This window comes from Sinohyriopsis cumingii, chromosome 8, assembly GCF_028554795.1.
Source record: "Sinohyriopsis cumingii isolate HCF-2022 chromosome 8, ASM2855479v2, whole genome shotgun sequence".
NCBI lineage: Eukaryota > Metazoa > Mollusca > Bivalvia > Unionida > Unionidae > Sinohyriopsis > Sinohyriopsis cumingii.
The window spans coordinates 88,733,469-88,756,803 of NC_142968.1; the positions used below are offsets into that span (position 1 = coordinate 88,733,469).

Consider the following 23,335-nt stretch of genomic DNA (forward strand, 5'->3'; position numbering starts at 1 on the left):
CCCCAAGGTCTTGTTAAGTTACAGCCCTCAAGTAACATGATGTATATCCAGTAGGAGCCCCTAGATTTTGTTAATCTGTGACACTTAAGTAACCTGATGTATATCCAGTAGGACCCCCTAGATTTTATTAAGCTGTGGCACTCAAGGTAGCCTGATGAAAGCCACATATGGTCACTGTCAAAGATGAACAGCTATTTTTAACTTGCAGCTATGTTAAATATTGTCACGATAAATTAATACTGAATTTTCCCAAATAAGCAAACTTTCCAACATAGATTCAGTCTTACTGAAAACTAAATTTTAAGACTTGTATCTGAGTAGTATTTATTATAAAAGCTGCAAGATTCTGAATAAAGGTCCTAAATCCAGATTAGGTCAATAGTTGATCATCATCAATCTCTAGTGATTCTTGAATCAGTAATTATTATATCTTCATTCATAATTTCTGATCAAATGCATACTGAATGTGCAACAAATGTATGTTTGGTAAACAGTTTTAAACACTTCTACCCCATAAAGATACACTGAACCATGCAATGAATATCATGTCCACAACACAATACCCTGGTTTAGCTAAATGAATAATATTCCAGTATTGAGAATTCCTTACCTTATTTGAATGTATCTTCTTAATAAAAGCAATGCAAACTTTTTATTTTGGCAGGGTTCTTTGCGGCTGAACGTACATGTGTGATTTGGATTTTTAATGTAGCTTTAAAAAATGTTCAGTCATAAGATATCTGCAGAATGACAGTTTATAGTGATGTCTAGCACTGGGGCACAATGCCACAAACATGAAGCATCATATTTCACCCACGTTGTCCTGACACCAGGCCGACCAGTCCTAGCAATAACCTCTTAATGCTGAGCAGTAAACAAGGCAGCCACTTGTATAATTTTTATATGTCTTTGTTATGACTCAGCCATAGTTTGAACCCGTGACCTCCAGCATCAGAGGCTGATGCTCTAACCACTAGGCCACCGTAGTGGTAAATCATGGACGTGTAAATCATCCCAAAACTTTGATGAAGGTACATGGTGGAGAACTAAACGTCCTATGCAGAAACCATTCTTATTCTTTCAGTCACAGTGACCCTAACTTTTAACCTCAAATCAACAGAATTCTTCCTTCCTCCAGGAACAAACCATCCACAAAGATTGGTCCAGGTCTGTGATGACGAATTTTCTGCTTAGAAACTGTTTTCTTTCTTCGAGTCATAATGACCTTGATATTTAACCTTTTGACCCAAAATCATTAAAGGTTTTTCCTATCCCCAAGTGCAAGCAATTAATAACGTTTGGTCGAGGTCTGTGGTACATAACTGATGTTATTTTGCAGAAACCATTTTTATTTTTTCAATCACTGTGACTGAGTTTTGGCCCCAAAATCAAAAGGATTTGTATTTACCCATGTTTAGCCACTCACAACGTTTAGGAACTGCCAAGAGTGAAGAATGTGAGTTTATTGTACAGAAACAGAACTGGCAATGGATGGACGGACAGACATGCATTATAATATATCTTAATATTAACTGTCCTGATTGGGAACAGTACCTGGTTTGTCTGTCTCAGTCAGACAAGCATATGACTAGACTAATAGGTCTATTCTAGCTAGGCTGATTAGTAAATGACCTTTATATATCTACCCTGCTAAATTCTAACCCCTAATTCTGACATATGTCTCACCCTATGAAATACTGCAAACTCAGACCCCTAAACTTTCTAAAATTGAAGTGTGTATACATATATACGAAATGTTGGGCAAAAGGTTTAAAAACCATCCAACCAAATAATTCAAACTGTTCTCTAATTAGCATCCCATAAAATTTTTTTAGAAACACACTTTTGTGTTAAGGCCTAAAATTAGGGGGAAAAAAAAACAGAATCTTATACCTAAATGGCATAGGTCTATGGCTTCTCTGCCAAAGAAAGACTTGCCTTCAGCAAGCAAGCTGACCACACTGACCGCTGATGTGGCTTTTTTTACCTGTCCAGAGCAGTATACTTGACACACCTCCTGCATAAGCCAATCAGAAAGTGTCTCACAAAGCACAAGGCAATTATGAATTGAAAAGTACAACTTTCAACTATGAGGCCAAAAGCTTCAAGTCATTCTGCGAAATGTTTTGAAACACATACTTTATATATAAACAAGAATGCACAAGACCTAAGCAAAGAAGACGATACAAGTTTCTGGACATCATCTGCAAGGTCAGTCAAGTCGATGCTAAGTAATCAAGTTTCAAGATATGTGGTTTATTTCTGCCGTGACACTCTGCCAAATGATGGGCATATAAAATGTTGGTTGATAGAAATTTTATAACTTGGAACAAAAAGCATGAGATCACAATCGCATACAGTACCTTGATTTCAGCATGTACATTACTAGAATTTGTTCACTCCATAAAACAACAGCCTAATTAAAATAACTAATTATAAATGCTCTAACTTTATTCACTGGCCTGTTGCATAGTTCCTGAATCAACTTAATAACATCTCATGGAATATTATATGACTGTACTGCAAAAGGTTAACTCTTCAATGTAAACAATCTGTCATTTCCTGGGTGTAACCTGTATATAAATAATTTCATTTTATTTTACAGACAAAAAATAATGTCAACCGTGACATGATCAGCAGGATATTATTAATAAACCTTAAAAACTGCACAAATATTGAAACATTCTGAAAAATAGACTTCACTTGCTATTTTTAAAATACCGGCTATAAGCGGTGTTTTTGTTAACTTTCACAAAAAGGACCATACTGGGCAATCTAAGTGGATTCAGAGGTAAAATTACAGCTATACATAGCAACCCCTGTCTAACACGGACAAAATGACAGTTTACCTGGAAATTTGATGAAACTGTTGACCAAGTGTAGAATTTTCATTGCAGCATTAATACATGTCATCTGATTGCAACATATTTTATATATTGTAAATGCTAATAAACTTATCTATAATGGTCATGTTTTCTTTTTATATTTGATGCAATATTAATGGAATTATTACATAATAATCATCGAAAGTAACAGATTTCACACGTCATTGGAAATAAGCACTGATAATGCCACTGTCATGTGATACCTCTCTTCTTTGTTTAAAAATGCGGGTTATTAAAACCTTATGAATATTCATGAAATTTTCAATCCAATCAGAGATGTAAACAATTCAGTGAGTGGTTGTTGCACGTTCCTATGATATGCCTACACAGAGAAATAATCCCTCAAACTATACGCAGATTTGGCCAAAAGTTTGGCAATTTAAATAAATGCATCATATATCATCAAAATCAGCATATTCCAAGCTTTATTTTGCTACCAAATTTATAAATCGGAAATGTTTATAAACCAACCACAACGAGCATTGAATTTGTAAAACATTTGAATCTCCCAGTGTTGGCATTGACTGCCATATTTAAATTTTCGAACAGCTGATAATGTTATCTTTTCCACAACTGATGTTCCAAAATTAAACTTATTATTAATTTTGTACAAACTGGTGTGCCAGAAGAACATGCTAAGATGATTTTTTTAAAATACTTTTTATTGTATTAATGCTTGTTGTATGGTTTAGACAATATACAGTCACAAAATGAACATGCAAAGCTTAGATTTTCTTCCAATATAAATAGGGTCAAGTTGTCGATGCAGTAAATATCTGAACTGACAAACAGTCATCGGTTTTAAATATGTTCAGCCTTATATCCATTATGTTATTGCATTTGTTTAAATTTTGTAATGGGACATTGTCTGAGTGTGTGTGTGATTTACATTTTTAACATACTTTAACAATTTTTCAGCTACGATGTCTGCAGTTTGACAGTTTATAGTGATATCTAGCACTGGGGTTTCATGCCACAGACATGTAGCATGATGTCCCACCCAGTCATATTATCCTGATACCAGGCCGACCAGTCCTAACACTAACCTCTTAATGCTGAGCACCAAGCAAGGCAGCTGTTAGTACCATTTTTCTAAGTCTTTGGTATGACTTGGCTGGGGATGTGACATTGTCTGATAAAATAATGACAAAAAAATTGCATCACTATCAGGCAAATGCAATGTTTCAGTCTGACAATTTGTTTGTTTTTTACTTTGATGAGCGTAGCAAAGTAATTACACGCACACTTAAAGTGGGTTCTTAAATTTCCAATGTGTTGATAACATTTTATAGGATCATTGTTTCCAAAATACAAAACAAAAAAATACAAAGTCTCAAAGTAATAAATTATTTTGCAGGTATATGATATTGAAACGTTAGTTCTAAGTGAAAGAAGGCAGCATTCCCTGGTCCATTCTGCAAGGAGCTAAAAAAATATAACATCCCAGGATTTAGAAGATGAAACCAACATAAATCCTAATCATGAAATTAGGCCTTACAAAATTGTTTCAATGACAAATATGAATAAACATTGCATTTTTTTGTTTTTGAAGTTGCTTTACACACATATGAACTATTGCTAATGTGATATATTTGTATTAAGTTAACTGTCATAAAAGTTGTGAAATGTTTATATGCTTTTCATTTATAAATGAAAATACTGAAGTCACACAACAGATTTAATGAGAGCAATGAATTCACCATGAAAAATTGAAATCAGGATATCAAATGTCATAATAATATCTCAACAAAAAATAAATTAATAACATTTTTTGGGGAAAGAACATTTTACTTCATTTCCATGACTGCCACATAATCTGAATACATTTATAGAAGACACAAAGTCTAGAAAAGTTGCATAACTTTTTCTCTAACAGAGATATTTTTAAAAAAATTAAACTATTTTGGAAAGCTGTTAAACAGATCTATATGAATAAATCAAGTTTTTGGAGTTATTTCAATATCAGAAAAATTACTGGGGTTGAACTCTGCTACAAAGTAGTTAAAAACCAATCATTTAAGTCAAATAATGAGCTTCAGAGGAAATGTAAAACAGGGACAAACCATCAGTCATTACTTGTACATTTGATATTGACCTAACTGTCTAATAATATGTGACAAAAATCAACCTGTGAAGATGGATGGCAAATGTTAGTGCAAGAAGTGATTCCCTTCAAAGGTAAACCAGTTGCTCTACTGACACACACATTGCAAATACCAATGCAGTGAGTGCATACAGACTAATGACTCATCCTTCTTAAAGTACAAGGCAATTACTTCTTGGTAAGTGTCAACAGGAAGACAGGCAAATACCGATATGGAACTTCTTTTTTTCTTGGATACTAACAAATAAAGTGTATTAAAAAAACAATGTTGCTTTAATTATCAAGAATCACTGCACTCCATATTTTTTTCTACTCATCATTCTAAATGTGTTATAATGAATCATTTAACAAATATATCCTGCTTTCTATGTCTATATATCTTAATTTGTTATGGCATAAAATTACCAGTTTATATCATATTAGATTTTATATTAAATGGCATACAGTTATTACCAGTTTATGTCCATTGCATTTTAAAAGGCATACAGTTATTACCAGTTTATGTCCATTGCATTTTAAAAGGCATACAGTTATTACCAGTTTATGTCCATTGCATTTTAAATGGCATACAGTTATTACCAGTTTATGTCCATAGCATTTTAAACAACATAACAGTTATTACCAGTTTATGTCCATAGCATTTTAAATGGCATACAGTTATTACCAGTTTATGTCCATTGCATTTTAAACAACATACAGTTATTACTAGTTTATGTCTGTTGCATTTTAAATGACATATGGTTATTACCAATTTATGTCCATTGCATTTTAAATGACATGCAGTTATCACCAGTTTATGTCCATTGCATTTTAAATGGCATGCAGTTATCACCAGTTTATGTTCATTGCATTTTAAAAGGCATGCAGTTATCACCAGTTTCTGTCCATTGCATTTTAAATGGCATGCAGTTATCACCAGTTTATGTCCATAGCATTTTAAATGGCATACAGTTATTACCAGTTTATGTCCATTGCATTTTAAATGGCATACAGTTATTACCAGTTTATGTCCATTGCATTTTAAATGGCATACAGTTATTACCAGTTTATGTCCATTGCATTTTAAATGGCATACAGTTATTACCAGTTTATGTCCATAGCATTTTAAACAACATACAGTTATTACCAGTTTATGTCCATAGCATTTTAAATGGCATACAGTTATTACCAGTTTATGTCCATTGCATTTTAAATGGCATACAGTTATTACCAGTTTATGTCCATTGCATTTTAAATGGCATACAGTTATTACCAGTTTATGTCCATAGCATTTTAAACAACATACAGTTATTACCAGTTTATGTCCATAGCATTTTTAATGGCATACAGTTATTACCAGTTTATGTCCATTGCATTTTAAACAACATACAGTTATTACCAGTTTATGTCCATAGCATTTTAAATGGCATACAGTTATTACCAGTTTATGTCCATTGCATTTTAAACAACATACAGTTATTACTAGTTTATGTCTGTTGCATTTTAAATGACATATGGTTATTACCAATTTATGTCCATTGCATTTTAAATGACATGCAGTTATCACCAGTTTATGTCCATTGCATTTTAAATGGCATGCAGTTATCACCAGTTTATGTTCATTGCATTTTATATGGCATGCAGTTATCACCAGTTTCTGTCCATTGCATTTTAAATGGCATGCAGTTATCACCAGTTTATGTCTGTTGCATTTTAAATGGCATACGGTTATTACCAGTTTTTATATCAGTTTTGTTTAAAATGGCATACAGTAATTGCCAGTTTATATCATCAGTTTTATTTTCAATAGCATACAGTTATTACCAGTTAACACCATATCAGTTTCATTTTAAATGGCACACAGTTATTACCAGTTAATACCATGTCAGTTTCATTTTAAATGGTGTAGCTATTACCAGTTAATACTATATCAATTTCATTTATATAGCATACATTTATTACCAGTTTAAAACATGCCAGTTTTTATTTTAAATGACATACAGTTAAATGTCAGTTAAATGGCATAGTTATTACCAGTTAATACTACTTCAATTTCATTTATATGGCATACATTTATTACCAGTTTAAAACAAGCCAGTTTTTATTTTAAATGACATACGGTTAATTGTCATTTTATATCATCAGTTTCATTTTATATGACATATAGTTATTACCCGTTTTTATATCATCAGTTTCATTTTATATGACATAGAGTTATTACCCGTTTTTATATCAGTTTCATTTTATATGACATAGAGTTATTACCCGTTTTTATATCAGTTTCATTTTATACAACATACAGTTATTACCCATTTTTATATCATCAGTTTCATTTTATATGACATACAATTATTACCCATTTTTATATCTTCAGTTTCATTTTACATGGCATGCAGATACTGTTATTGCCAGTTAATACTATGTCAGTTTCATTTTAAATGGCATACTGTTATATTATCAGTTAATATCGTGTCAGTTTCATATTAAATGGCATACTGTTATTATGTGTTAATACAATGTCAATTTCATTTAAATAGTTCTTACCAGAAAATGCCATGTCATTTTCATTTTAAGTGGCATGTTTAAATGTAAACAATGTGAAGATATTTACACACACTTTATAATTCTAAAAATAAAAAAGTACAAGTCCTAAAATTAAACTAAATTTTATAAAAGAATGAATAAACCAAAGAAAGTGCAAATCTGATTAGATCATCTATGTATGGAAAGATACATGCTTACAAAATTTAAATTATCTCTGTCAAGTGTTTTTGTGTATAATCATGTTAACATGTTACCTAGGATGTATGGCAGTAAGGATGGACTGGACCAAAGCTAGATAACCCACTTTAAGCAGTTTAATGGTTTTGGTGTTATGGGGTTTAGTGCCATTTTTTCAACACATTATAGGCAATACTTGACAGCCAGTATGTGTGATGAAGGAAGAACCCGGAACAACCACGAGAAGAACCACTGACCCATCGGAAGCTACTGGCAAGCTTTCTCGCATACCTACAGTGATCAAGCTAAGACTCAAACCCACACTGACAGAGGTGAGATCGGAGTGATCTGCAAAGGCAAGCACTTAAGACCACTTGGCCACCAATGGCTCCTTTGAGCACCTTCATTAAACAGTATAGTATCTAGGACTTGCATCACATTTTCAAAAATCCTACCATCTTTGATGATCATTAAATCATCCTTAAAGGCCTAAACAAATTATAATTTATGAGAGATATATGAGTACAGACAATTTGTTAGGCTTTTCAGTTCAATAAAAGGATGGTTCAACCTTTGATGCATTTCACTGACCTTTGTAATATTACATTTTTGGATCAGCGGACACCTACTCACCACAGACTGAATACATCAGTCCCATGAGTCCACTAAAAGCAAGTTTTTACTGTAAAGATAGTGTACTTTAGACTAATTCAGACTGATGTTTGGAGTGCAAGGGAGCAGTCATTTTAGTTAGCTGTGTGCTTAGATTTACAATTTCCACAAGTACATTATCCAAAGAAATTTCAGCCACAGTACATGAAACTAACATAGAGGTATACCAACATTCTCTCCACTGTGCATGTTGCAAACGTAAACAACTTCACCATAGACTCACCACTTTCTCACAAGTTCATAATATCTGTAGAGTGCCCCCTTAAGGAACATATAAGTGTTAATATATGAATTAATTTTGTCTGTATGGCTGAAACATTTAAGATGCAAGCATCAAAACAGTACTTGTGAAAAATTCTCCTGTATTTCCCCCCCCCCCAATGAACAATATTTATTAGTGTCAGAGTCCTACACAAGCCCAGCCCACCCCCAATTTTATGAAGAAAAGTGAGATATTTTAAAAATGCACAGTACATTTTGTCATCAACATAGGATCCATTGTTATGCTGAAAGACATAATATGAAATTTTCCACAACTGTTCCTCAGATGTCACCGATAAATTTTACAGTTTGAAAATGGATGAAACAGATGAGGTTCATGGAGGTCAAAGGCCACAGATTAAAATATTTGGTTATTGTTTACCATGGATGAAAGTGTATTTGCTTTGTCATCATTTATTTCTTAATTTCAATACAAATACTTAACAATTTCACTATATATTTCTTTCACTTAATGCAAAGGTTTTAAATTTAAGTTGACTTCACCAATGTATTATAAGATGTCAAATTTTCCCATAATTAAGGTCATTACACACATACTACCTCAAGGTATATTGTGTAAGCAATAGCAAAATAAGCATAATTTGCTTATTTTTATGCATACAATCTGTGTTAATATACCAATTTGTTTAGAACATCATACATAATGATATGAAAATAAGAAAAAAATTGCAAAAATTTTCATATTTGTTTCAAGGTGGCATTCACCAGTCTTGTATTTTGCTTACGGTAACAAGACTGTCTCAGCAAGGCAGTTGATTTTTTCCAGTTTTTAATAAGATGTAATAAAATATGTTATGTTGGAAAACATGTATTTTAAAAGTTGGGATTCAAAACTGACGTAGCCAACCAGTCCTAATAATAACCTCTTAATGCTGAGTGCCTAGCAAGGTAGCTGTATGTATCATTTTTATAAGTCTTTGGTAAGACTTGGCTGGGGATCGAACCCACGACATCCTGTCATGCATCCAAGGCAGACGTTCTAAACACTAGGCCACTGGAGCAGTCCTAAGGTATTATGATTTGGTAATGTATTTGAAGACAAAGGATGGCCTCCAGAGTGGTCAATAACTCAGCCAACCAGATGCAATAGTATTTCATTAATATACATGGACCTTGTTCATTATCAAACTATTCAGATATCTAAATTTTTATTGTAAAAGCAGATCAGAGTGATAACAAGCTCTGCTGATAAGATGCAAGATCTTGATGATATAAGCAAATATTCAGAGTTTTATCAAAATCAAGTCAGAAGTATAGCCTCCAGAGAGGTAACTAGGTTAACCAGTCAGATGCAAGATCACCTCATTTGAATTTTTGTGGATATCACAGATCATGAAAATAATCTGAGATCTTGATGATCTTAGAAAATATTCAGAGTTTTATCAAAATCATGTCAGAAGTATAGCCTCCAGAGAGGTAACTAGGTTAACCAATCAGATGCAAGATCGCCTCATAATAATGCATGCATCTCACTCATTATCAAACTTGTTTAAGACTTTGATGACCTCATGCATGGATTGCACTTATTATCAAACTTGTGTGAGATTTTGATGATATCATGCTTGGATCTCACTCATTATCAAACTTGTTTGAGATTTTGATGACCTCATACATGGATTGCACTTACTATCAAACTTGTGTGAGATTTTGATGATATCATGCTTGGATCTCACTCATTATCAAACTAGTTTGAGATTTTGATGACCTCATACATGGATTGCACTTACTATCAAACTTGTGTGAGATTTTGATGATATCATGCTTGGATCTCACTCATTATCAAATTTGTTTGAGATTTTGACTACATAAACCCATATTCCAAATTTTAAAAATTTGATCATGAAATATAGACTGGAGAGCATTAATAAAGAATTGTTGATGAAACTACATAATGCATGTAGCATGATGCATAACAGATGAGGTCATACAACAGGCTAACTAAAGATACAATAGCATGAAATATGGATCACAATTACCTATTTTTTAATCAGTATGTATTACTTAACAAAATGCATGCCTTAACCAAGTTTCATGATTCCAGGTTTAACGATATCTATATATGGTGCAAGTATTGTTATTCCTGGTTTAACAATATCTATACATGGTGCAAGTATCATGATTCCTGGTTTAACGATATCTATACATGGTGCAAGTATCATAATTCCCAGATTAATGGTATCTATACATGGTACAAGTATCATGATTCCTGGTTTAACAATATCTATACATGGTGCAATTATCATAATTCCCAGATAAATGGTATCTATACACGGTGCAAGTATCATGATTCCCAGATTAATGGTATCTATACATGGTGCAAGTATCATGATTCCTGGTTTAACAATATCTATACATGGTGCAATTATCATAATTCCCAGATTAATGGTATCTATACACGGTGCAAGTATCATGATTCCCAGATTAATGGTATCTATACATGGTGCAAGTATCATGATTCCTGGTTTAACGATATCTATACATGGTGCATTATCATAATTCCCAGATTAATGGTATATATACATGGTGCAAGTATCATGATTCCTGGTTTAACGATATCTATACATGGTGCAATTATCATAATTAACAGATTAATGGTATCTATACATGGTGCAAGTATCATGATTCCCAGATTAATGGTATCTATACATGGTGCATTATCATAATTCCCAGATTAATGGTATCTATACATGGTGCAATTATCATAATTCCCAGATTAATGTTATCTATACATGGTGCAAGTATCATGATTCCCAGATTAATGGTATCTATACATGGTGCATTATCATAATTCCCAGATTAATGGCATCTATACATGGTGCAATTATCATAATTCCCAGATTAATGTTATCTATACATGGTGCAAGTATCATGATTCCCAGATTAATGGTATCTATACATCAGGGGTGTCAAACTCAATCGCTCAGCGGGCCAAAACTCAAATCACAAGTAAGGTTGCGGGCCGAACAGGATAAACATTCAATAAGTGGAAAATTAAACCTTTTTTAAACATTAATATAAATTAAAACAGAAAAAAGTTTTAATAATAAAAAATCATTGACATACCCATTTTCGCTCTTATGCCAATTTGTCAGAGCAGGATGTTTGGCAAGGCTGCTAATTAGGGAATTTAATTTGCACTTTATATCGCAGGGCCATTAAAAAATATTTTTGCCTAAAATTCTCTCTCGGGCCGGATATAATTGTACGCCGGGGCTGATGTGGTCCGCGGGCCTTGAGTTTGACACATGTGCTATACATGGTGCAAGTATCATGATTCCTGGTTTAACGATATCTATACATGGTGCAATTATCATAATTTCCAGATTAATGGTATCTATACATGGTGCAAGTATCATGATTCCTGGTTTAACGATATCTATACATGGTGCAATTATCATAATTCCCAGATTAATGTTATCTATACATGGTGCAAGTATCATAATTCCCAGATTAATGGCATCTATACATGGTACAAGTATCATGATTCCTGGTTTAATGATATCTATACAGGGTGTAATTATCATAATTCCCAGATTAATGGTATCTATACATGGTGCATGTATCATGATTCCCAGATCAATGGCATCTATACAGGGTGCAAGTATCATGATTCCTGGTTTAGCGATATCTATACATGGTACAATTATCATAATTCCCAGATTAATGTTATCTATACATGGTGCAATTATCATAATTCCCAGATTAATGGTATCTATACATGGTACAAGTATCATGATTCCTGGTTTAACGATATCTATACAGGGTGTAATTATTATAATTTCCAGATTAATGGCATCTATACAGGGTGCAAGTATCATAATTCCCAGTTTAATAATATCTGTACAGGGTGCAAGTATCATGATTCCCAGTTTAATAATATCTGTACAGGGTGCAAGTTCTTGAGTGCAGGATTAACACTATGATACATGGTGTTAACAACCCAAATCAAATGCAAAAACTTAACTAAGAATGCACTAAGGTACATGTATGTACAAAAGTTAGCACTCTCCCCAGGTCAAAGTGATCAAGTTTTGGTCACTCTTGTGTGATACTTCCAAATACCAATTATCATAAGCGTAGTAAAATAGCCTCTGAGAAATGGAAGGGAGAAACATAATATTGAGAGGGTAATTAACAAATTAAATGAAGGAAGGATGGATGGAAGGATGGAAGAAATAAACACACAAATATGCAAAATGTTACATCCCCTACCAACTTCATTGGAATGGAGATAATAAATTATAATTTACTGCGAATGAAATGCAATGAAGGTGAAAAACTGATTAGGAACTAATGACCACTGGATAATAAAGATGTCACCAGTTTTCTTAACTCAGAACAAAGTAAACAACTGAGGTTCACAATATTTGTGTATGATAAAGCAAATTTCAGCAAGAAAACCAAGAGTATATTTACCTGCAATGATATAACTCCTGCAAATCCCCAAACTAAAAAAGATGCACAAACGTAATGGTATTTTTGAGGCTTCTTAAGAGTACGAGCTGAATTCACAACACAGAGTAGTAACACATGATTAACAGGATTCAGCAACAAATATCCCTATCCAAAGCTAGAAAATTCTCATCTGACTTTCATCATGGTACAAAGCTGTTAACTGTAAGAATCTTACTTCTGTTTTTGTAGTGCATATGAGGTGACATCTCCCTGAGGTTGCCCATATATGGAGCCATAGTGAGCTGTGGAAGCTGGAGTGAGACTGCATACACCAGGACCACAATCAACCAGGAGCTAAAAGAAAGAAATATAATTTTTAAAAACACTAAGCTTCACCAATTCATTATGCAATACAACATGAAATAGAATACTAATCACTTTCAATCTCTTACGTAAGACAGCAAACTCAATTTGTAACTTTTACTGATGTAATATATAATGACTGCCCACGATGAAAAACTGAGATATCATACTGTGTGAAAACTTTCAAAATCAGAACGTAGTAAACAAGTACAACATATGCTCCTGTCAAGCTTTTAGTAGTCTCCAGTAACCACTGTAAACATGGATCAGCAGGCAGAAAATAGACAATCACAGACATAATATAATAAGTTGCTAAAAAAAGAAGTATATTTCTTTTCCTATTTTTTGTTCTTCAAATTGTTGTTCTTAAAATTGGCTTCATAATCTTTTTATATTGTCCAGCCCTAAAAGCCAGATTTGATGGGTGAATTTTATTTATCTTGGTGTGACAGCTTGCATGAGCAATAATATAGTTCATTCACCAGTAACTACCTTGATTAGCCACTACAGCTGTAGCCTCATATTAAATGCATGCAGTCTTGTCATTTACTCCCTACTCACTCACATGTTCAACATACATTTAACCTGTTGAGGGTAACCTAACACAATGTAAAATATATATTCATTATTATGGAGTTTAAACCAATGCAATATACAATACATATTCACTGTTATGGAGTTGAACCCAGTGCAATATAAAATACATATTCATAAATATGGAATTTAACCCAATGCAATAGACAATATATATTCATTATTATGTAGTTTAAACCAATGCAATATGCAATATATATTCATTATTATGGAGTTTAAACCAATGCAATGTATAATATATATTCATTATTATGTAGTTTAAACCAATGCAATATGCAATATATATTCATTATTATGGAGTTTAAACCAATGCAATATATAATATATATTCATTATTATTGAGTTTAAACCAATGCAATATGCAATATATATTCATTATTATTGAGTTTAAATCAATGCAATATATAATATATATTCATTATTATTGAGTTTAAACAAATGCAATATACAATATATATTCATTATTATGGAGTTTACCATTAAATATTAATATTTATTCCAGTCACTAATTGCACTGATCAGAACAAATAATTTGTGTAGACTAAGACTAAATATGTGTCAGCATAACATTAAATTTAGGTCACAGTGATCTTCTATGGCTTCAAGGATATATTACTAACCGAGATTCATCCACAACTGGAACAGTACCAGGTATATGAACTTTAAATGAACAAAACCACTAAAACATGAAATATAGGTCACACAGACATCTTTTCTTTTAAAGATATGAAACTTACAAAGATTCACAGCATCATCAATTTCATGATTCTAGCACAAACAGTGCCTGAGAAATGAATAACCAATATTTAACCCATGTCTATGAAGCACAAAATATGGGCCATAATGACTTACTTCTGCAATCAGGGAGGAGCATCTATCAAGATGCATCCCCATGCCAAGTTGCATAATGATGGCTGGGATAGTATGTACATAGCATGCAAAAAAATCTATAAATGAAAATTATCAAATGTATGTCACAGTGATCTTCTTTTGATGCACAGGTGTGCTACTAATAATCAAGCATACAATCAACAAGTATAATTATTCCAGTCTGAACAGAGCTTCAAAATCTTTATTAAAAAAACCAAAATTTAATCAGTCAGTAAAGCATGAAATATTGTAACAATGACCTACTTCTATGATGATGGTATCGTTCTAATCCACAGTCATTCTCTTGCCAAGTTTCACGAGTCCAGGTGTAACAGCATGTGTAAAGAGTGAAAAACAAACCTATGAGTTAAACACAAAAATGTAACCCAAGCTACTAAAACATGAAAGGTAAGACACAGTGTCCTTCTTGTGTTTTATAGGTGGGGTACAAACAGAGTTTGACGATTCTGACATGAAAAACTGTCCTTAAGAAATAGGCTTAAACCACTAAATCAAATCTCATGATTCAGGATAGAACAGAATGCATACAATCATCAAGTGTCATAATTCCAGATATAACAGCATGCATACAATCATCAAGTGTCATGAATCAAAGTCTAACAGTATGCAAACAGGGTGCAAGACCGTTAACCAAAATTGAACAAATAATGTACATATAAATTTGTCCCCTTGTATCCCTCCACGGGTAGTAAAATTGACTCCATTCTGTTGCGCAGACCCAAGAAAGAAAGAATGGTTAAGCTTCAGCCAGGCTGTGCATATGTATACAATTTTATATGTGCATATACCAAAGACAGTGGCACTACAATATCTTGTCTCTACTTCAAACAGGTAAGTAATATAGTAAACTAAAAAAACTTTATTTCCTGTTATGTGTTCTTTTAGAATGTTGGCAAGTAAGCAATCTATGCAAACTACAAAAAAATACCCAAATTCATTGACTTTGACCTTCAAGACAGCACCTCCAACATGTACATGAAACACCTTGTAAAGATGATGCTAAATAATACCAGGTTTCTCAAATGGCCTTAAAGTTCTGGAGTGGAAGGAGGAGTTTGATAAAACAAAAAATATCGACCCAACACTTTGACCTAAGATATAGGACCCAACATAGTAGATTACACACCTTCAGGTGACGATGTACAAGTATACCAAGTTTTATCTCTTAATCTCAAACAACATTAACATAAGCACAAGGAAAAGGATGATTAAAAATGTTAAATATGAAGATAGAACCTCAATATCGTACTAGACACATATTCTACAAATGAAGTATTTCAAGTTTTATTCCTTAATCACAACTGGCTCTAAAGTGCAGAAACTAAAGTGTGACAGAAGGATGCACAGACATCAGACAGACGGAAATGTGGATACCATGTATCCCACCTTTTCAAATGAAAAGACAGGCACAAAACAAAAGCAAAAATCATAGGGAAGGCATTATTTTCACAGCTATATAAAAGATAGATACTTCATGGTGTGATTGTTTTTAAGCTTCAGAATCAGCAACTGATCTTTATTATAATACCAATGCTAAACCTTGCACACAGTTCACTTCCCATTCACTATATTCAAACTGTGAGTCTGCTACACTTGTACACAAATTTGACAAAATCAAACTACTGGTGCACAACCATACCAAATTCCCAAACAAAATGGGGGGGGGGGTTGGTTTCTGAGACTCAAAACATGTTTTCAATTCCCAAGGTGACATCAGTACATGTGATAAAAGAAGCAACACTGTATAATCAAGAATTACTTATCTATTCATATAAGCATATAGGAAATGACTAGAAATTCCATATTGAATAAAATAAAATAAAATAATATAATCATCTTCAAAAAGAAAGTTATTGGAAGACTAAGCTTTGTCAAATATCATCACCAGTTACTGGTAGACTAAGCTCTGTTGAATATCATCACCAGTTACTGGTAGACTAAGCCCTGTCGAATATCATCACCAGTTACATTAAATAAAACAAGAGTCCCATGAAGGAATTCATGCTCTACTGTAAAAAAAGAATTGCCAGCGATTCAAACTAAAACCATTTCTTCTTTTTAACTGTTGAGTGCTGAACCATCTCGAATATTCTTGAACAAGGAGATGTCCAAATTAGCCATTGATGCAGTCATACTGGATTTAAGATTGGTACAATTTTCATTTTAGGACAAACTAGACAGCATTAGAATACTTTTGATAAAAATCCAATTCCAATATGAGACAAGATTTTCAATATTTTCATTGTGGCAGCCATACTTGGATGTCTAAAGGCACCATTTATCATTTAGGATCAACTAGATATCACAAAAAGTCTTCTGGAGAAAACCCTATGTTGATATGACCATCAATTGTGAAGTAGTGATTACAATTTTTGAAGATGGCTGCAATGGTGGCCATATTGGATGTCAGATTGTCAACATTTGTATTCAGGACCAACTAGATATCATCATTACTCTTCTGTTGAAAACTCCATGGTGATACAAGTTTCCATTTAGGGAGAGCTGCAATGACAAGATTATATGTGATGGTTCTGGGCTTACTTACACATTCCTGCTGATCTTCCCTGTTCCTGTCATCTTGCCCATTGTGGGAAGAATGGCTGTCCAGACAGGAAGTGAGTGCATCACCAATACAAAACCCTCAGTCCAACTCTGGAACAATAAACCAAACAGCAAGTATTTCTGTAACTTCTTTGACCTGTCAATTAAAGTCAGCTGTATCACTATCTGCTAATGAACTTAAAACTAGCAGTCTTTTTGTCAATTCAGTCTGTTCAAGGATTTGTAATTCTATTTTTTGTAAAAAGAAAAAGGAATTAGTTTTTTAAAAAATAATAATTAAAAGAAAGAAATCGGTCTGACACTCTAATTGCTAAAAACACAGATTTGTACACTAGTCACAAAAAATCAATAAAGTTGACTAATTGGAAGGAAATTTATGTAATTATTTAAGAATAAAACCTGGTATACAAATGAGATAGAATTAAGTTTAAAGTACCAACAAATGTCTCTATGGTAAGGATTTGTGAATTTCTATTTTTATTTCTCCAAATACATATCAATGGGTCCTAATTTATAACTTTTCTGCCAAAGATATTTCAAATTATATTGTCAAGTGACACTGACAAAAATGGGTTGACTTACATTCATTTGACTGGTGTGTTTATATAAAAATAATAATAATAATAATAATAATAATAATAAAAATAATAATACTGTAGTAACATTTATTTTCTTTGGGCTCAATTTTTGTGGTTCTGTAAAATAAGGCATTTTCGTGGATACTTAAATTCATGGTTTTACCTGTCAAAGTTTGCATATTAGTAGGTATTTAATTTCATGGTTTAACCTCTACAAATACCCAAACTAAAAAATACAAAAAAATAAAACTATGCCGATGCAAACAGCTGTCACTTTAATGTTTAAAATAACACTAACACCTGTATGAGCACAAATCAAAGACCGGGCAAGTTCAATACTTATACCATGTATCCAACCAAGTGAATAACATCAGTCGAAGCCAACAACACTAAAACAATACTTCCATCTCTATGCGCACAAATAAAACACCTGTCAAGATTAATCACTTTTGACTTTTTTCATATGAGTGCTCAACATCAAAGGAAGAAGACGCAATCAACAACACTAGGCCAATCGGTTATTAAAGTACATATGAATGATTTCTTACTTAAACCACTGTCCATCAAGTTTCACCATCAATACTTTCTGACGATCATGGCATTAACACAGTGGCTTAAGAGTGGTAAAATTCAACTTAGACCCCAACCCTGTTCCTGGACTTCCTCACCCATCAGAAGCTGCAAACACGGCGCAGGCGCTTGCTTACCAGGCAGCAATTTGGGGATTATTTACCTGAGAAGCATTTGTGAGTAAAATGAGACTTCACTGACACGATGGTGATACGGTGGTTTTGTCCAAAAATCTTGAAGTGCGAGCTTTAATACTCAGCTGTAATTAGTGCATATACATAGAGTTTCATTAATAACAGTGTTTCAAGATATAGTTAAAATATTTTTTCAGGATTGTTGTTCTTTTGGATTAAAAATGCTTGGATAAAATTAAATGTGCTTTCAGAAAGATTTAAATGTTTCAACAATAGTTGTACTCAAATGAAGGATCAATTTGAAAAAGTATTAAATTTAATTTTCATATACTGTTATTTTGTATTATTTTGTTTTGTTTTTTCTTTCATTTTCAGTATTACTATTGTTTGAATGCTTATGCTTTTTCTCTATTTTCTCTCTATCCTTACTTACCTCACATATCAACTTCAGGTATTGAGTTTAAAATTACAGCTATCGGATACCTTGCTGAACGTGTGCATTGAAACAATATAAAAAGATGTGTAATTCTTGTTTCAAAAGGTTAAAATAAAAAAACTGAAACAAATACATGTAAAAACTAATATTTAGTTACCAGATTACAGTACTGACCTTGATTTATCAAATGCTAATAGCTGTGTTGATCTATATGAATGAAACACTGTAAGAAAATGGAAGGGGGGGGGGCATCATCCTACGTGGCTCATTTTTCATTGGGGATTCAAATTCGTGGTTCGGAAAAACAATGAATACCATGAAAACTGGTTCCCCATGAAAACTGATGATACTGCAGTAATAATAATAATAATAATGATAATAATAATAATAATGATAATAATAAAATTAATAATAATATGGATTTAGTACAGTGCCTAATCTCTAGAAGCTATAAGTGCTTAAAATAATTAGATAAAACATCAAAACATATGACAAGATTACAAAAGCAAACAACATAAAATTACAAAACAAAAACATGCCGACAATAAATAAGGGAGTAAACATTATTAAGTCTTTAAATTCTGTTTTTCCTGTTAAAGTTTTAGGAGCACTCCTGAATGAGATCACAGGGTACTTATGTCTAAGATCTATGGGCAATTTGTTCTATTTAGCTGGGGCTGGGTATGCAAAAGAACATTGTTCCTCTGAAAAAAACTTACCCAATTACATTAACATTATGAAATAACCTCTAGTACCCCTAAATCCTGCCTGCAGAAAAGGTGAAACAAAATTCTTTTCAACCAAATAGCATGTAAAGGGAAGTAACTCTTACATATTAACTCCCCTTGCCCCAGCAAGTACCCACTCGTATAACAGATGCTTACCAGTTATAGCATGAGCAAAAACCTATAACAGGATGCTTACATTTGCAGGGTATGGTGGAAGAATTTGATAGCAATGTGACTGGTTATGCGAATTTGTATAAACGTAAATTTTAAAAATATAAAAAAAGGTTCTTTCTGCATAATGTACATAATCCAATTACATTAATATTTGAAGATTGGTAAAAGCATGAGGATGAAGTGCCTCAATAACTTGTACTTATGATGGTGTTATGTCTTTTTTATCCCACTGTGTGCAAGTTATAGAAAAACAGGTGCAATATACAATAGACATACTCTCTGAGAAATTAAAGTTCTTTACCTTTAGCAGGCACACCTAAAATACTGCCATTTTGCACCCCTCAATGTGTCCATATATCTTAATAATGGCAAGGGGGATAAAACAAGCGACTCTTGATGTTAATATCTAAACTCACTGTTATAAGGTCTGTTGTGTCTGAAAAATCGGTGAGCTGCTCCACATTCAAACTATACAGCTGCTCCAAGAATGAGTTGGTTGGTCCTCGGTCCAGATTGGCGTACCCATAACCCATCACAACAAACATCAGGCTCAGAAAACCAGGACCAAGGATAAACAATATCTGTACAAGGTAACAAAATGAAACAAACTTGTCAATATCAATGTCCACAGGGGAACCATTAACATTCTATCATCATTGAAATCAAGATCATTTAACAAATAGTTGCAAATCAGGATCTTCATTGTTTGACCCAAATTACATGGTATATATGGTAATAAATAATTTTAAAATTTTTTAATCTTGCATCTCAAAGCAAAGGCCAAATTTCACCAAACTGCATCAGCTGTTTCTAAGTCCTTTCATTCAGAATGTAACATTCTGGCAGATTAGGCTGGATCTAATATCAACAAATGTCTACATTAAAAAAGTCTCTTCTTTTTCAAATGCTACTCCTATCATATATGTCGTACTTTTCAAATATTCACAAAATGAACCACAGAGTTGCCCCCCCCCTGCCAAAATGATTCCCAGGTAGAACTCTCACTTCTCTTGAAAAAACACTGTCACCACAAAATGAGCTCTTGAATTTTCTGGCAGAAATATCATCTCTTTGTCTTTACCTCATTTTTCAAGAAACTCACAAAAAGAAACAGAAAATATAGATAGAACAAATAATCACAGTCAGAGGGACTGACATTCTACTAACCAAAAATAATTTACAGCAATTCAAGATACCATTTCTTCCTTCAAACAGTCAAGTGTTGAAACCATCTAAGATATTCTTTGGCCATAATAAGATTTTCAAATCAGCTGCTGTAGTACACATATTAGATGTCTGCTTAGCACTATTTTCATTTAAGAAAAAGTAGATCTCATTAAGTCTTTTGGTGAAAACCCCATGTCATAATAGTGATCCGTTCACAGGTAGAATTCTGTGTCAAGATTTCTAAGACAGTAATTGTGGCAGCCAAATTGGATGTATGACTTGCATCATTTTCATTTAGGACCAACTCAGTATCATATGAAATTAATTGGTGAAAACACCATGTTGATGAGGCCATCCATTTTGAGAGGAGTAGATATATCAATATTTTCAAGCTATGACTTTCTTTTCAGAAGTAGCAATAATAAAACTGTGGTGGCCATTACAAACATCAAATTGGCACCATTTTCATATATGACCATGCAGACACGATAAAAAGTCTGATTGTAAAAAAACTCATGTTGAGAAGAGATCCTTGCAGGAGAAGCAGTGATAACAAACTTATCAAGATGACTGCTGCAGTGGCCATAATGTCTGCCAATCGGCACCATTTTCATTTACTACCAACAAAACATAATCAAAAGTCTTTTAGTGAAAACCCCATGTAGATACAGCTGTCCATTCAGGAGGAGAGAAAATATTTTCAAGATCAGTCTTGCGGCATCCATATTAGCCATAAGGATTGGCACCATTTTCATGCATGACAATGTAGACATCATAAGAAGTCTTTCAATGAAAAGTCCATGCTGATATGACCATCCATTCAGGATTAGTAGTGATAATAAGATTTTCAAAATGGATGCTGTAGTGGTCATAGTGGACAACAGATCAGTACCATTTTTATTCAGGACCAAATAAACATCACAAGAAATCTTTTAGTGAAAATCCTGTGTTATGATCATCCATTCAGGAGGAGTAGTGATAACAAGATTTTCAAAATGGTCGTTGTGGTTGCTATACTGGATGTTCATGGAGCACCATCTTCATTTACAACCAATCTGACGAGATAAATATGCAATCCTCCAAGAAGTTTAGGAAAAGTAGTGTGTGTGGGTGGTTTGGATTTTTAACGTAACTTTAAAAAAAATCAGTCATATCGCTACAATGTCTGCAGTGTGACAGTTTATAGTGATGTCTAGCACTGGGGCATCATGCCACAGACATGTAGCATGATGTCCCACCCAGTCACATTATCTTGACACCAGGCCGACCAGTCCTAACACTAATTTCATAATGCTGAGTGCCAAGCAAGGCAGCTGTTAGTACCATTTTGTAAGACTTTGGTATGACTCGGCTGGGGATCGAACCCATGACCTCCTGCATCCAAGGCGGACACTCTCATCTCTAGGCCACCAGAGCGGTAGGAAGAGTAGTGATAACAAGCTTGTGATAATGGATGGATCGACAACAGACCATCCCTTGAGCTCTTCCAAACTATAACTGGTAGAGCTGAAAAAGATACTGTAGAATGACACTGTCTTTTATCAGAGCTGCCTTCTTACTGAGGAAAATGAGAGGACTTAAAAGTAAATGAGGGGGATCATTTTATTCATTTAAATAAATTGAAACTTACAAAAATAGTGCTTATTATGTACTTTATACAATGTAAACTATCAAAAAGTTAGACTTCAGTATGCAATAAAATTAAAAAATTTCATGAATATTGCGTTGTGACCTTGTAATTTCATGGAAGTATAGGACTTTGCATCAGCCAATAACTTACAGAATCCTTTGTACATACCCATCCACAAATCCTGCCTCCAAAAGCCACAAAGAGGAATATCAAACACCATGTGATAACCAGGGCAATCGGAGTCAGTGAAATTCCAACATTTTCAAAAGTTTTGTTGAATTGCCAAACGGGAAATCCAGATATATTCTCAATATTATCGGACAGCTGGAGATACTCAAAACTGCAAAATAATTTCTGAAATTGCTCACAATTTTCAGATCATTTTTCAAGTGCTAAAACAATGCGTTTTGTAAGTGAATCATCTAATAACTAAATTACAAAATTACTCTTTAACTTCCCTGGAAATATAG

The 23,335-nt window shown here is 33.3% G+C and overlaps 1 protein-coding gene across 5 annotated transcripts in view; it reads right to left on the reverse strand.

Moving 5' to 3' along the window:
* LOC149794098 (sodium- and chloride-dependent glycine transporter 2-like) overlaps positions 1-23,335 on the reverse strand; it is an 87,540-nt gene that overhangs the window by 17,889 nt on the left and 46,316 nt on the right. For all 5 annotated transcript variants that reach the window (XM_089968062.1, XM_089968066.1, XM_089968064.1 and 2 more), the window contains exons 6-9: positions 23,034-23,205; positions 20,485-20,649; positions 17,432-17,538; positions 13,274-13,392 (exon numbers count right to left, since the gene is read on the reverse strand). In XM_089968062.1, coding sequence (XP_089824188.1) covers positions 13,274-13,392; positions 17,432-17,538; positions 20,485-20,649; positions 23,034-23,205 — 563 coding nt within the window. The remainder of the gene's footprint in view (positions 1-13,273; positions 13,393-17,431; positions 17,539-20,484; positions 20,650-23,033; positions 23,206-23,335) is intronic.